Source organism: Scleropages formosus, chromosome 18 (genome assembly GCF_900964775.1).
Source record: "Scleropages formosus chromosome 18, fSclFor1.1, whole genome shotgun sequence".
Classification (NCBI taxonomy): domain Eukaryota; kingdom Metazoa; phylum Chordata; class Actinopteri; order Osteoglossiformes; family Osteoglossidae; genus Scleropages; species Scleropages formosus.
The window spans coordinates 14,757,863-14,774,018 of NC_041823.1; the positions used below are offsets into that span (position 1 = coordinate 14,757,863).

A 16,156-nucleotide genomic window follows, 5' to 3' on the forward strand; every position below is an offset into this window, starting at 1 on the left:
TCAATGAGCCTTGGAAGTTCATGACCCTGTTGCCAATTCACCGGTTGTCTTTCCTTAGGCCACTTTTGATAGGTACTAACCATTGCATACCAGGAACACCCCACAAGACCTTGTGATTTGGAGATGGTCTGACCCAGTTGTCTAGCCATTGCAATTTGGCCCTTGTCAAAGTCACTCATATCCTTGCACTTGCCCAGTTTTCCTGCTTCTAACGCATCAAATTCAAGAGCGGCCTTTCACTTGCTGCCTAATATACCCCACCCCTTCACAGGTGCCATTGTAACAAGATAATGTTATTCACTTTTCTTGTCAGGGGTTTTAATGTTATGGCTGATCAGTGTATATCTTTATATTTCATTTATCTGTGAAATACCTGGAGAAACCCAGTATTACATTAAGAACATGACAAAAAGAAGCTAACCAATCCAGAAATCCAGCTGAGTGACAACAGTGCCTGCTTCACCCTTACATTTACACCAGTGAAGTACATAACTAATTTTTTTTCATTTTTATTGAACCACTGTCTAGTGATTTGAAATATTTAAGGGGTCTTGATGAAATGCTTACATATAAAAGCTTAAGCCAAGGGATGCATAAACTAAGAGTGGTATAAAACTAGTCCAGCTATTGTAATTCTACGATACACTAAAGCCTGCTGTTCAGTTGATGCTTGACTTCATTACACACCAGTATATTTAGTCACTACTCATGGCTGGAAGGGGGCATGGTAACATAGTGGGTTTTGCCAGGTCCTGCTCTTGGGTGTGTCTGGGGTTCAAGTCCTGCTTTGGGTGCCTTGTGACAGACTAGTATCTTCTGCTGGGTGTGTCCCCTCCCCCTCCAGCCCTGTACTCTGTGTTGCTGGGTTAGGTTCTGGTTTGCCATAATCCTGCCTAGGATAAGCAGTTTCTGACTGTGTGTGCATGTGCTCATGGCTGTGGTCCAAAGTCACCAATATGTGTATTTTACAATAGAAAGAAAACTATCCAAAAACAAGCACCAAATTGTGTTTAAAAATTTAAGATACAGAAGCCTTTAAATTAAAACAGAATTCCAGAATAGGGACAGATTCCAGTGATCAACTCAATGTTTAATCAGGGTGAACAGAAACTAGACACTGAATTTGGCCAAATAGATAAAAGATCATTAGTGACCTCTAAAGGGGCTTCTCAATTATAAAATTACTCCAACAAATCCAAGGAACATTGGTGATTTGTACAAATCATTCTGCTCATGTAAAATCCCATATTTTGTTGTTTTTTTTTTTTTAAATTTCAGCTAAGGTCATACTCAAAGCAGAGATGACATTATCTCTGGTATATTAATTGTACAGTGAAAACATCAGGACTTTGAGCATTATGGTGCTACTTGTGCTTTACAATACTAGATATATTTTCATACATAAAGTATGATTGTCTTCTGTTATCATAGCTTCAGTTGCTTTGATGTTCTCTTTTGGAGAAATAAGTGACATGTTTGGGCACAGGCTGGGTCCTGATTCACGGAATTTGTTAACTCTTTAAACTGATGGTAAAATGGGAATATCACATCACTACAGGAACACATCACTAACCCTAGGGTTAGGCTCATCACTACATGAATATCATAGTAATATTCATGGTGTTTTTCCCACAGATCACCCAGAGCCCTGTCATAAGTCTTATCACATTCTTTAGGTTGATTGTGGGTAATTGCATCAGAGGAAGTTAAAATGTGTGACAAAAGGAATTATAAAATATCTTATCTTACCATATCTAACAGGTCTCTGCAGATGTATTTCTAAAGGCTTTAGATTACTACAGTGATACAGTTCACCAGTATTATGGCATGGTATTCTAAACAATAACCAGGAAATTTAAATGGTTACATTAAAAGATGGACAAAATAGTAGCAATAGGTTTTACAATACCATAATCAAATAAGCATACTGAAATTAAAAGAACAGACTACAGCTCAATCATGTGGGCATTTGTTATTCAACAGCATTAAAAATGTTTCTTAATGAATCTCAAACATGATTAAAGCAGAATAACTGTACCCACTTACCAAAACAATCCTTTAGTTACAATAAAAATCTGGAGAAAAACACACACACACACATTTTCCATTGAAAGTATTTTTACATATTTAAAGTTTATTGTTTCCATACATGGGTTGGCGCGGCGGAGCAGTGGGTTGAACTGGGTCCTGCTTTCTGGTGGGGCAGGGGTTCGAGTCCCCCATGGGGTGCCTTGCGACGGACTGGTGTCCCATCCAGGGTGTGTCCCCTCCCCCTCCAGCCTTACGCCTTGTGTTGCTGGGTTAGGCTCTGGCTCCCCGCAACCCCGTATGGGACAAGTGATTCAGAAAGTGTGTGTGTGTGTGTGTGTGTGTTTCCATACATGCTTAAAGTAAAAAAAAAAAAAAAAAAAAAATGAAAGGGAGTCTCTTCCAAAACTGAGTTCCACAAAGTTCCTTTCCATGTGATAGGAAACAACTATGAAATGGAAGAACAGAATGATTTACTTTTGGAGTGAAGCCTTCTGATATTACAGTTTGTAATTATGTGTATTTTCTGGTTCTGAAACTACTGTAGTGAAATTAAATATACATTTAGTATGTAGGATAAATGTTTCACTAGTTAAAAAACCCTTAGAACAACTACATCATACCTGCATTAACTTGTTGGTACCAGGATTCTCCCTGTAGAATAAAAACATCAAATATGCACAATAATTAGAAAAATTAAAACTACAAAATGTCTACTCAGGATTATATCAGTTTGTTAGAATGTAACAACTGCATGATAATTAAAATCCTGAATGACTTAGTACTTGCTTTCAGAAAAGTCAGACTACACACACACATTTTCAGAACCGCTTGTTCCATACGGGGTCGCGAGGAACCGGAGCCTACCCGGTAACACAGGGAGTAAGGCCGGAGGGGGAGGGGACACACCCAGGACGGGACGCCAGTCCGTCGCAAGGCACCCCAAGCGGGACTTGAACCCCAGACCCACCGGAGAGCAGGACTGTGGTCCAACCCACTGCACCCCCATTAAAGTCAGACTAAGTTATTGCATATAAGTGGTATGTAACTAAGTACTACCTTTCCAAACCGCTTGTCCCATACAGGGTCGCGGGGAGCCAGAGCCTAACCCGGCAACACAGGGCATAAGGCCAGAGGGGGAGGGGACACACCCAGGACGGGACGCCAGTCCATCGCAAGGCACCCCAAGCAGGACTCGAACCCCAGACCCACCAGGGAGCAGTACCCAGTCCAACCCACTGCACCACCACACCCCTTTGCAAGTACTACTCTCTTTCAGAGCCGCTTGTCCCATACGGGGTCACGGGGGAACCGGAGCCTACCCGGCAACACAGGGCGTAAGGCCGGAGGGGGAGGGGACACACCCAGGACGGGACGCCAGTCCATCGCAAGGCACCCCAAGCAGGACTCGAACCCCAGACCCACCAGGGAGCAGTACCCAGTCCAACCCACTGCACCACCACACCCCTTTGCAAGTACTAACTTTACACAAATTTAAATTTTCCTGCATTATAATTTGTGCAAATATTTGTGCTCATCTTAAACTGTGGTGTGGCTGACTGCAGAAAATGTCATGGTTTAACCTGAATGAAAATGTGTGGCACCGCAGTGGCGGGTCCTGCTCTCTGGTGGGTCTGGGGTTCGAGTTCCACTTGGGGTGCCTTGCGACAGACTGGCGTCCCGTCCTGGGTGTGTCCCTTCCCCCTGCAGCCTTATGCCCTGTGTTACCGGTTAGACTCCGGCTCCCTGCAACCCCGTATGGGACAAGTGGTTCAGACAGTGTGCTTGTGAGTGAAAATACCCAGAAATAAAAGCTGGTATTCCATGTTTTAGCCTCATATTCATCATTTTATGAATAATACAAATTTGAGTATGTAGCAAAAATAGCAACTGTTATTTTACTGTCCCAATAATTTTACTTCTTCCTGTATATTCTGTTATATTTATAACCATAAACCTTTTAGAACCAGCAATACTAAACATATTTTAGAGCCCACAGCAAAATCTCACCTGTTGATTTCTTTTTGTAATAAATTACTCCAGCAAGTGAGAGGATCAGTCCCAAAACCAGCCCAGAAGCCCCAATGATCACTTTGTTTCTGTTCCCATCAGACATTGAGGGATCTGAAAATTTAATCAAGAGTAATTGATACTTTAATTAGGACTATTTTGCTTCACTAATGTCTGTAATTAAACTGACTTAAAGTTTATTTTTTAACACACTTTAGGAGGATTTTACATTCATAACAGCCCAATTTTGAACATGGGCTTGGCTATTAACTCATGTACAACACTTCAAAATACACATATACAGTACTGTGCAAAGGTTTTAGGAAGATGAGGAAAAACTGCTGTAAAGTAAGAATGCTTTCAAAAATACAAATGATAGTTTATTTTTATCGATTAAAATGTAAAGTGAATGAACACAAGAAAAATCTAAATCAAATCAATATTTGGTGTGACCACCCACACACACACACACACTTTTTCTGAACCGCTTGTCCCATATGGGGTCACGGGGAACCGGAGCCTAACCCAGCAACACAGGGCGTAAGGCCGGAGGGGGAGGGGACACACCCAGGACAGGATGCCAGTCCATCGCAAGGCACCCCAAGCAGGACTCGAACCCCAGACCCACTGGAGAACAGGACTGCGGTCCAACCCACTACGCCACTGCACCCCCGTTTGTGTGACCACCCTTTGCCTTCAAAACAGCATCAGTTCTTCTAGGTACACTTGCACACAGTTTTTGTAGGAACTTGGCAGGAAGGTTGTTCCAAATATCTTCAAGAACTAACCACAGTTCTTCTGTGGATTTAGGCATCCTCAAATGCTTCTGTCTTTTCATATAATCCCAGACAGACTCAATGTTGAGATCAGGGTCCTATGGGGCCATTTCATCACTTCTGGGACTCTTCTTCTTTACACTGAAGATAGTTCTTAATGACTTTGGCTGTATGCTCCAGGTTGTTGTCATGCTGCAGAATAAATTTGGGGCCAGTCAGATACCTCCCTGATAGTATTCCATGATGGATAAGTATCTGCCTGTACTTCTCAGGATTGAAGAGTACATTAATTCTGACCAAATCCCCAAAACCCCCTGCAGAAATGCAGCCCCAAACTTGCAAGGAACCTCCACCATGCTTCACTGTTGACTGCAGATATTCATTCTTGTACCGCTCTCCAGCCTTTCGGCAAACAAACTGCCTTCTGCTGTAGCCAAATATTTAAAATTTAGACTCATCAGTCCACAGCACCTGCTGTCATTTTTCTGCACCCCAGTTCCTGTGTTTTCATGCATAGTGGAGCCCTTTGGCCTTGTTTCCATGTCGGAGGTATGGGTTTTTGGCCACAATTCCTCCATTAAGACCACTTCTGACCATAAGTCTCTGGACAGTAGATGGGTGTATCTGGGTCCCACTGGTTTCTACCAATTCTGAGCTGATTGCACTGCTGGACATCTTCCGATTGTGAAAGGAAGTAAGCGTGAAGTGTCTTTCATCTGCTGCAGTAAATTTCCTTGGCCGACCACTGTGTCTACGGTCCTCAACATTACCCGTTTCTTTGTGCTTCTTCAAAAGAGCTTGGACAGCACATCTGGAAACCCGTCTTAAAATTTCTGCCTAAGAGAGACCTTGCTTATGCAGTATAACTACCTTGTGTCTTGTTGCTGTGCTTAGTCTTACCATGCTGTATATGACTTCTAACATTAACTGTCTTCAGCACCCTCACCTTAGTAGCAGAGTTTTGCTGTTCCTCACCCAGTTTTAACCCTCCTGCACAGCTGTTTGTTTCAGTTAATGATTGTGTTTCAATTTACATATTAAACTGATTATCATTAGCTCCTGTTTGGTGTAACTAGTTAATCATACACCTGACTACATGCCTATAAAATCTCTGACTTTGTGTAAGTGCACCAAGAAAAACTGATACTGGTTTGAAGGCAAAGGGTGGTCACACCAAATATTGATTTGATTTAGATTTTTCTTTTGTTCATTCACTTTACATTTTGTTAATTGACAAAAATAAACTATGAACATTTCTATTTTTGAAAGCATTCTTACTTTGCAGCAGTTTTTCAGACCTAAGACCTTTGCACAGTAGTATACGTGTGTATATACTGTATATATACATATACATACACACACACACACACACACATATATATATATATAAACACATTTAAAAACAAACAAATAAAAAATTGAATTTGGTCTGGCAACAATATTTATATTTTTAAACCAAGATCAGCTATTGTGAATGCCATTAGCAAATGTATGTACAACTACACACAAACTGCATATATGTATTTATAATTATTTTCAGAGTCTCTGAACTGCATGAAGCATTTTGAATGTTTTACTTTCAGGTTTTAAATTTCATGAGGAACTTTCCAATTTCACTATGATCTTCAGAAACATGGTGAACATTTCTACTGTGTAAACAGTAGTGACACAAGCACAGAACCTATACATGCTCTGCTATACTTCAGTATGTTTTGAGAACTGATTTTTACATAATTTGCTCTGCATATGCTGTCTTCAAAGCAACAAAGCAAATGTTAAAAATTGAAAAATCTATATGAAGAAACTCAACTACTGTCCTTTTGTTCAAATGTGTGGTGGGTAGAAATACTGTAGAAACAAATGCATGTGTAACCCCACACACCTAAATTCAATATGAGACAATTCCTACTGTACTAGACATGACACTTCTTTCTGTGTGGTCAAATCTTCAACATACAATATGACTGCTTTGTTCACTATAATTTTTTACCCCATTTGAAGACCTTGGGCTCAGAAAAGCTGCTGTGCTCCACCTTGCAGGCGATGGTCTCTCCAGATTTGGATGTGAGCTCCAGGTAAGAGTGTATCTGATGGTACCAGTCTCCATCATAGAGCTCTTCAGTGGAAGTCACATCAGTCTTCACCTCCTTCCCATCTCTCAGCCAAGTCAGTTTGATTCCCTCCGGGTAGAAGTTATATGCACTGCACACCAGCATAGTGGAGTGTCTCTGACTGCCAGATTTCACAGATTTAACCTTTACTGAAGGTTGAACTGAAATAGAATAGAAAATAATTTACATGTATTCATTCTGCTGCCACCTTCCTCCAAAGCAACTTACCATCTTAAGCTGCTTACAATAATTGACTAATTTATAAAATTGGGCAATTTAGGATAAATACATTGCCAAAGGTACAAAAGACATGAGGTGGGTTTCAAACCTGGGTCTTTCAAGTTCAAAAGTTGTGGCTGTAAACACTACCTATTCCTCCCCAGTTCAACTGAATAAAGAAATCCATAAAGAGAGCCCACTAAGAGACTTTGCTGTATCCTACTTCCTATTCCTAGGTAATGGGTTCCCTGTCTCTACTGCTACATTATATATTTTCATTTCTATATATCACACATACATAGTATGTACATACACAGTATATCCATATTCAAAGAATGCAATTCTGGGACAGTCTAACACCTTTCACTACAAATCTTTAAACATTCTGGTAATCAAAACAACGAAAAATATATATACAGTGTATATAAATTATTTTAACTGAGGAACATTCAGTATAAGTTAATGTGCGTTTTGTTTTTATACAGTGTGGGACTACTCACCTGAATGCCCAAGTATGTATTGTACCCCCAGCTCAGCATTGTGCCTGCAGTACCCATCCAGGCCAGTGTGCAGTCGGTCATTCTCTCCCTCTTTGTTCCATCTCTCTGCATTTTTCACTCCAAATTCCGTGTAGCCAATAAACTTGTTCTCAGTGCTGTTGTATCTCGCATACTCCACTTTGTTAAAAATGTACCTGTCGATAAACTCAAGGTCTTTCAGGTCCCCGGAAGTGAAACGACATTCCCTCTGGATATGGTATAAATAGCCATCTGTTTAAAAATATAAAAATACATTTTAACTAGCTTAATAATACAGGTAATTTGCAAGTGTAAACCTAGCTATGTGTAAACTGTATGGTAAAACCACTTAGGGTATGGCAGGGTGATTCCAAAGTTTGTTTGAGCAGCATGAACGTTTCGTTTGCATTCATACTGCAACTATTTTTTTATTCTTTCGAACTTGCTTCTATTAAACCATTTTAAATGCATATGACGGAGTCCGTCAGAGAACAGAATTTTTTGCTAAACTACTCTCTTCCCTAGAACTAAAACCCAGTGAACATATAACCCGCAGCTTCTGCACTTTTGATAACTCTTAGTTGTATATTCTTGGTATGGAGAAAAGCATTTGTTAAATGAATAAACTGGACAATTCCACATACAGGGAGCAGACAGCAGGGCTTTTGAGATGGGAAGAGTGTGGTACAGCAGTTGGATTCTCTCTTCCCAGCCCCCTACATCTGGTGATCCAGAGCAGCCTGTGCACTCACCTGGGCATTTTGTTCCGTGGCAGAGGCATGTGTAACACGTTTAAATAAAGCATAATAGAGAACCATGACCAGAGTTAGAGCTATGTGTTTGGGCTGAACTGCAGCTGACTTTTTTTTTCTTTAATCTTAAATCATACAAAGTTCACAAATCCCCAACATTAATAACAAATAGGGGGGCATGGTGGCGCAGTGGGTTGGACCAGGTCCTGCTCTCCAGTGGGTCTGTGTTGCCGGGTAGGCTCTGCGACCCCGTATGGGACAAGCAGTTCGGGAAGTGTGTGTGTAATAAAAAACAAAATGAAAACTAATTTTAAAAACAATGCAACTTCTATGTTATTGCACATTACCAGAAGTTTATTACCCATGCTGGGGGTGCGGTGGCGCAGTGGGTTGAACCACAGTCCTGCTCTCCAGTGGGTCTGGGGTTCGAGTCCCGCTTGGGGTGCCTTGTGACGGACTGGCGTCCCGTCCTGGGTGTGTCCCCTCCGGCCTTACGCCCTGTGTTACCGGGTAGGCTCCGGTTCCCCATGACCCCGTATGGGACAAACGGTTCTAAAAATGTGTGTGTGTGTGTATTACCCATGCTTTGACTTACGAAGCATTTCTGTGCATTTACCTGGATTGCGTGCACCTGCCGGCACTGGGGCACATTGACATTTATTCATTTCACAGACACTTTCCTCCAAAGCACTTACAATGATTAACTGGTCTGACACTGATTTGGCAGATTAATCCGGGTACACACCAGAGGGGAGGCTATACTGTCACAGGGTAGCCACACACACTAAGGGTAAGTGTCACCTATTCACCTGAAACACTTCTTTGGACTGGTATAAGACTGACACACTGATCAGGGCTGGAATGTACATCTAACTGAGCAACCCACATGTGTGATAGCGCACCCCCTTACCGCTCTGCTTATCCGGACTTCATTTAGTTTTTCATTTTTTACATTTCACTAACTTCATTTTACTTTTGGTAAATTATCTGTTTCCCTTTAATATTAAAAATATTGTAGAGCAGTGTTGACAAATGTCTTAACGTAACTGATTATTATGACATATGCATATCAATGGAACAAACAATTCACTTTTATTAGGTTGAATAACCCAAACGACTCTACTTCAGCCCTAACTAACCCTAAGAGTATACTCACTTCACTACACATTTTGATTCAGCCTAACTGACAGACATACAGCACTGGCTGTCATACTTGTCACTGAACTCCTCCAACTGAGTCTAGAAACATACAGAGGGCGGTTGTTTTAATGCTCCTGTGCAATTGGCTTAATAAACTATTCTCTAGGCACCAAGGCTCTGCAGACTTAACTAGAACTTTCCCTAGTATGAAAAATTTTCAGAATATACAAAGCTCAAACTCAACCTGTACGTAGCCATTTTTGCATTGTGCATAGCAATTACTTACCAAATCCAGGCAGAAATGGAAGTACAATCAGCGCAAAAGAATAAACCAGCGACATGTCTAACTTTACAGCGCACAGCCGCAGTGATCTGACTATTCTCCTCAAAGTGAGCAGAAGGAAATCGGACTGTGTCCATAAAATAATCGGAATTACAAAACGGACCAATCACCGCTGACAGCAACAAAACGTCATTTGTTTCTAAGGCAGGATTGTCATGAGCGTAATATTTGAAGTCTGATGGTACAGAAAACAGAGAAAGACTGGTGGCCTCCCAATGCTCACTTAGCACAGTCAAACAACTAACCCAGCAGGACTCCTACACTACAACTGCCAACAGTTCACAGCCCATGCCCGTGTCCGCGTCCTGTCCTGTATATTTATTTACTGTCTTGTTGAGTCTGTTCCGGGAGTGCGGTGGTACAGTGGGTTGGACCGGGTCCTGCTCTCTGGTGGGTGTGGAGTTTGAGCCCCGCTTGGGGTGCCTTGCGCTGGACTGGCGTCCCGTCCTGGGTGTGACCCATCCCCCTCCAGCCTTACACCCTGTGTTACCAGCTTAGGCTCTGGCTCCCTTTGACCCTGTATGAGACAAGTGATTTCAGGTGTGTATTCTTGCTGTTTTACTGTATTGCACACTTATTACTCACCGTTAGCTGATTTACCATTGCAAGAGGATCTAATTAGCATACTTCAAGGCAAAAATATAATTGGGTACTGGCTAAAAAGACCAAAAATTTAAATTTTTTTTCCATGAAAACACAATTGTATTTTATAATATGTGTAAAAAATATTAATTCTAACTTGTCTTTTAGTGTTATATTTTCATTCATTCATTGACAATAAATGCTTGTCCAAAACACACACTTGTCCTGAGGCAAGAGCCTAACCCAGCAACACAGGGTACAAGGCTGGAGGGGGGACACACCCAGGATGGGACACCAGTCCGTCGCAATGCACCCCAAAGAGGACTCGAAGCCCAAACCCACCACATAGCAGGCCCCAGCCAAACCCACTGCACCCCCTTGTCCAGAGGACTAGAGACCTATTGGGACATATTTTTACCACAATAGCAGTAGTCCAAGTCAAACATGCAAGTAGACAGTGTGACAGTACAGGTTACAATGGAAGGGAAAATTTCTTACAGTTTGAGAAAGAAATATTTGATATGTAATGCGGGGGGAGATTCAGGATTTTTCCTGAAGAGCCAGTGAAGTTTTCACACTGCAGACTGGACATTACTGGTCTCTAAAAGACACTCAACCTGGGAAACATACTTGCCGGTGTTTGCAGTCTGCTCTGTACCACATCCACATCCAGAAATAAATGTGTGGGCACAGCTCTCTCACCCACAAGCCATTTTCACCCCCCCAAAAAAAATTTAAAAAAAAGTTGTATATTGTTGAATCAGGTGCCAGTTTTTTAGAGTGCACCAGAAGAAAGCTACCCCAGACCACGCACGTATACTATAAGTGCAGTGTTCTGAGTTTAATGAACAGTCACTTTAGAACTGGGATTGTCTGTTTTTACTGAAGAGAAGAGGCAGAATACAACATGTAGGAAGGTCCTCTTTATGACTTTAGGAGATGGGGAATGGCCCCTCTCAGCCAGGTATAGGCTAAGGTGAATCCTGATTGGTCAAATAATGATCACATAAGTCATATTTATTTTTGAGGATGTGTTTCCATGTCAGTGGCAAAATAAAATGTGAGAGCCATCACAAGGGGCACATATAAAGGCCACTGTTTATTAAAATGTATATTTTGTAGTAATGTCAGAACTTTAAAAGTTATAAAGTACAATGGTATCACTATACAAAAGACTAGAAACTGAATATACAAAAGTCTATATACATGCTATATCAACCAAAGTACAAAAAATCTTAAACTATAGATGCAAACAATACAGAGACCAAATATAATCCACACATACATTTTAAATAAGTAGATCCATCCAGCTTTAATAACTGCTTATCCTGACAGGGGTAGCTAGAAATTTGCCCAGTTTCAATTAGAAAGGCTATGAACAGGAAACCATGCACCCTGTCACAAAGCAAGTGTCATCTAAACTTATTTTATGACCATCAATTTGTTCTTCAGTGGCCTTCCCAGTCACTGGATCTGAAGAACACTTTTGTTATGGGGTAGAATAGGAGATTCACAGCATAACTGCACAGCTGACAAGTCTTCAGAGACTGTTTAATGCAGTCCTCAAGTGTCCTTAACACTTAAGGATTCAATTAAGGCAGATACAGGCCTTCAGGAGCTGTCAGACCACTACTGCCTCCTGCCCTGCATCCTATCATTCATTTGTTTATACTGTGTAAATGAATGGCAAATAGTGACAGTTACTGATAAAATAAAAATGTTAAATATTCATATGTTGAGACAACTGCACATTTAAAACTTTTGACTGGATTCAAACCTGCACACTGATTTTTAGGACCTTCATGTTCTTACTGCAGTTAAAAGTAATGGATTGTTCCTCCTACAGTTCTTTTTTTTAACCATTTGTTTCTATCATCTTGTCAAACTAGCCTGTTTCCCCCCCAATTAGCCTTCTAAAAGCTTTTTGCTCTTCTACGGAAGAGAAGATTTTTAACTGTCACTAACATTTTTTGCAGTCTCCCCTTTTATAGTAACATTTGCAAGACCAGTGCCTAGACAAGATAACTTAGCTTGCCCTCATCTCCAAACTCAGACAAAATGAGTGGTAATCAACAGCAGAGTGACATGCACTGCATGACATAGGAGATAATGGGCCAGTGCAACAGAATAGGGGATGTATAGAATACATGATAGAACAAAGAAACATAGCAAGTACTGGTTAACCACATGAACTGAAACAGAAGGCCAAAACCAGGACTTGAACACAGCAGCATAATAACAAAACTAAAGCACAGGACAAGAAACAGAACTCGAGTGACAAGAACAGACAAGATTAGCAGCTCAGGCCACCACCAAACCAACCAGAAGCTTAAATTTCATACTTTACTACTAATCAAGGAGCCACAGCTATATCAACCTCCAGCTTTCCTTTTGTAGCTTATTCTATGATTAAGAACAGTTGTGCTGATTTCTGTCAGGTGGCTCAGAACTGGATCTCTGATTGATTGTTATGAGCAGCAGCTGCAGGAACAATGTTTAACAGGGACATGGTTTCCAAAAAACCTAAAAATGCTGTAACCAGACCTCCTCAACTGAAGGCCTACAAAGCCAAGTCTGCCCTGTAAATTATTTTTATAGAACCCTTTAGCTGATTTTGAGAATAACAATGAAAATGTATTCTTCTTTGCAAAATAAGCTGTTTCTGGCCAAAAATGCACCCAGTCCAAATTCCTCAAATAGGAAACGGCTTTTCCTCTTTGCCCTGCAATTCCTGATTTTGATTGGGTGCTTCTGACATGTGTGCATTGCAGCATGAATATTCTACCCTCTATTTAGTAAATTTTTCAAAAAAAGCCAAAAATGTCTTTACCCACCCTAAAGAAGAGAGAAGTTGATGAAAATGCAGTTTAATAATGAGTGGACCAAGAAATCTACTTTTAAATGTAAAACCATAGTTGTTTCAACTATTTTTACAGTGATGTATACATGCAAGTCAAGCTTTTTGCATATTAGAACAGTAAAAGCAAACACTCATTCACTCTTACAAGTAACTATGTCCATCAGTGTCTGCCAATTGCTCTTACTTCACATGAACGTAATTTTAGAGTGCTTGCTAATATGAGGTGGGCAAAGAACAGGTTTGACAGTCACAGAAACTCACGGACTTCAGGACCAAGTTACAATGAACCAGCATCCAACTCATAAAAAACAACTCAGGAATTCCTAGGGTTAACAACTAAAATATAACAATTAAGGCTCATTTCTGGGTCAACAGCACACAATCCTTTTAATCCCTCTAGGAGTAGGAGAGAAGGGGGCCAGCAGTTAGTTTCTGGTAACCAGTCAGCAGGAACTTGTCTGACTCAGTCACATTGCTGTTGTAACCAAGTAGGCTGCTTCTGCTTCTGCTTCTGCTTCGGCTTCGGCTTCTGCTTCGGCTTCGGCTTCGGCTTCGGCTTCTGCTGGGAGAAGGTTTGTGCTCTGTCCATAAGAGCAGGGGAGGTATTCATTGGAGGAGTGTTTTTTAACTCTGACTTCCCCCTTTTATCACACGGTGCTCTGACCCCATGGGCATGCACTGCAGGTGTTAATAATGAGGACAGTTCCTGGTGCTGAAGGTAGTGGCTTTTGGGGAGCTCTCCCAGATGTTGTGTTTCTCTAACCTCGCTCCATGTGACATTAAGTGCAATTTTAGTCATTAATCAAATAGCCAAAGCACTGGTTACCTTAAATAAGAGAATCAAAGATAAAGAAAAAGTACGATGGCCAACTGAGATTGGGTCAGTTTGTTACTTAATATATGCTCTTCTGGATTTGTTCTGCCCTCCTAAAATGAAAAGTGAATGTAACAAATGTGATTATAGAGAAGTAACAAAAGAAAGTTCTCAAGAGCAAAACACACACACACACACACACACACACACACACACACACACACACACACACATTTTCAGAACTGCTTGTCCCATACGGGGTCGCAGGGAACCGGAGCCTACCCGGCAACACAGGGCGTAAGGCCAGAGGGGGAGGGGACACACCCAGGACGGGACGCCAGTCCATCGCAAGGCACCCCAAGCAGGACTCGAACCCCAGACCCACTGGAGAGCAGGACCCGGTCCAACCCACTGCACCACTGCACCACCACACCCCCGTGTAAGAGCAAAACAGCCCAGCCAATAGTTATGTACTTAAAGGACGTTCCTTGGTAAATTTTTCAAGATTTTTGTGTATGTCATTCATATAAATTATGATATATGCTGTTAATAATAGGAGGTGTGGTGGTGCAGTGGGTCGGACCGAGTCCTGCTCCTGGGTGAGTCTGGGTTCGAGTCCCGCTTGGGGTGCCTTGCGACGGACTGGCGTCCCGTCCTGGGTGTGTCCCCTCCCCCTCTGGCCTTACGCCCTGTGTTGCCGGCTTGGCTCCAGTTCCCCCGTGACGCCCCCCCCCCCATGAGACAAGCTGTTGAGAAAGTGTGTGTGTATTCATCATCGATGAAATTTGTAATATATTGTAAACACCATAGTTTAACATCCGAATATTTTTTACAGCCCAGAGAGTGCTTTCTCCTCAGCTCATTTTAAATATTGCTCATACTGTGACATCCAGGACCATGTCCCAGCAGGGCGCATCTGTCAGGAATTAGGAACAAGTATAAAGGAGGCACCTTCACATCTCTCGAGTTGCAGAATCTCTCAGAGACAATTGTCTTGCTAGTGTTTGTGCCTATATCTTACTCCTGTCTCCAGCTTCTGTAACCTGCTCCTTTGTTCTGCCCCATGCTCCTGACGCAGGCCCTGGAAACCGCCTCCTTCTACAGTTTGACCTCCACCTGGATTTCTAACTTTGACGTTGGATTTGCCCCACAGATTATGACTGCACCTCGGCTTTGGACCTCAGCTTGGCTCTCCAACCACGAACTCAGTCTCACCATGAACCTCAACCCACATCCATAAATAAAATCTGCACTAGGGTCTTACTACTTGTCTCCGCGTGTTCACATGGCCACTGGATCAGAGAAGTTCTGTGGTCTTGCTGTTGCTTTTGAGGTGCTGTAGTTGAGTGTCTTTTTGGGCCTGAAAACCTGTTATGTATGTAACAACTTTATAAATAGCTGTAAAGGCCTCAACTGTGTATTTTGTGTGAAATATATGTAAATATTTAATTGTATTTATCTACTGCATATGTAAATCGTTAATTGTAAATAAGTATAAACAAGCAACTACCAGCAGAGGGTGAGCACCATTTTCTTTTGTAGCAGTTTTTCTCCTGTTTTTTTTAGTTAGAAGTCATGTTAGACTGGTGTGTTTTTGTTGTTTTATTTTGGTAAGGTAGACATTTATTAAGGGTAGGGTTCATTTTTGTTCTTGTTGGTATGTCTCAACCCCTGGAAAGATGGCTTATGAGTTGCCAGTGGTCAATAAGCAGCCTCTTTTGTATTATGAAAGCATTGGTGTACTTCTTTCTGGTGATAGTCAGTCTCAATAACCCTGTGTTGCAGTCCAGCCATAGACTGGGCTGTAACAGACATATACACATTGCCTGAGGCCACTTGTCCCAAGTGGGGTTGCAGCAAAGTGGAGCCTAACCCAGCAACACAGGGCACAAGGCTGGAGGGGGGAGGGAACACACCCAGGATGGGACGCTAGTCCATCACAAGGAACCCCAAGAAGGACTCAAACCCCAGAGAGCGGAACCTGGCCAAACCAGCTGCGCCAC

The 16,156-nt window shown here is 41.8% G+C and overlaps 1 protein-coding gene across 1 annotated transcript; it reads right to left on the reverse strand.

The window, feature by feature from the left end:
- Positions 1-2,368: 2,368 nt before the first annotated feature.
- On the reverse strand, positions 2,369-9,933 carry LOC108931733 (H-2 class II histocompatibility antigen, E-S beta chain-like). The gene is made up of 6 exons (XM_018747717.2): positions 9,841-9,933; positions 7,645-7,914; positions 6,805-7,086; positions 4,039-4,152; positions 2,652-2,682; positions 2,369-2,476 (listed from the first exon to the last, which is right to left on the reverse strand). The coding sequence occupies exons 1-5, from the start codon at positions 9,893-9,895 to the stop codon at positions 2,657-2,659; spliced, it is 747 nt and encodes a 248-aa protein (XP_018603233.2). The 5' UTR covers positions 9,896-9,933; the 3' UTR covers positions 2,369-2,476; positions 2,652-2,656.
- Positions 9,934-16,156: the final 6,223 nt, after the last annotated feature.

Excerpts from the sequence above, each read along its gene's own strand:
- LOC108931733 (XM_018747717.2), bottom strand. The coding sequence starts at position 9,895 with ATGTCGCTGGTTTATTCTTTTGCGCTGATTGTACTTCCATTTCTGCCT. Across the intron at positions 4,153-6,804 it reads GCCCAAGGTCTTCAAATGGG|ATCCCTCAATGTCTGATGGG; the intron begins GTAAAAAATTAT and ends TTAAATTTTCAG. Across the intron at positions 2,683-4,038 it reads TTACAAAAAGAAATCAACAG|GGAGAATCCTGGTACCAACA; the intron begins GTGAGATTTTGC and ends TTTATTCTACAG.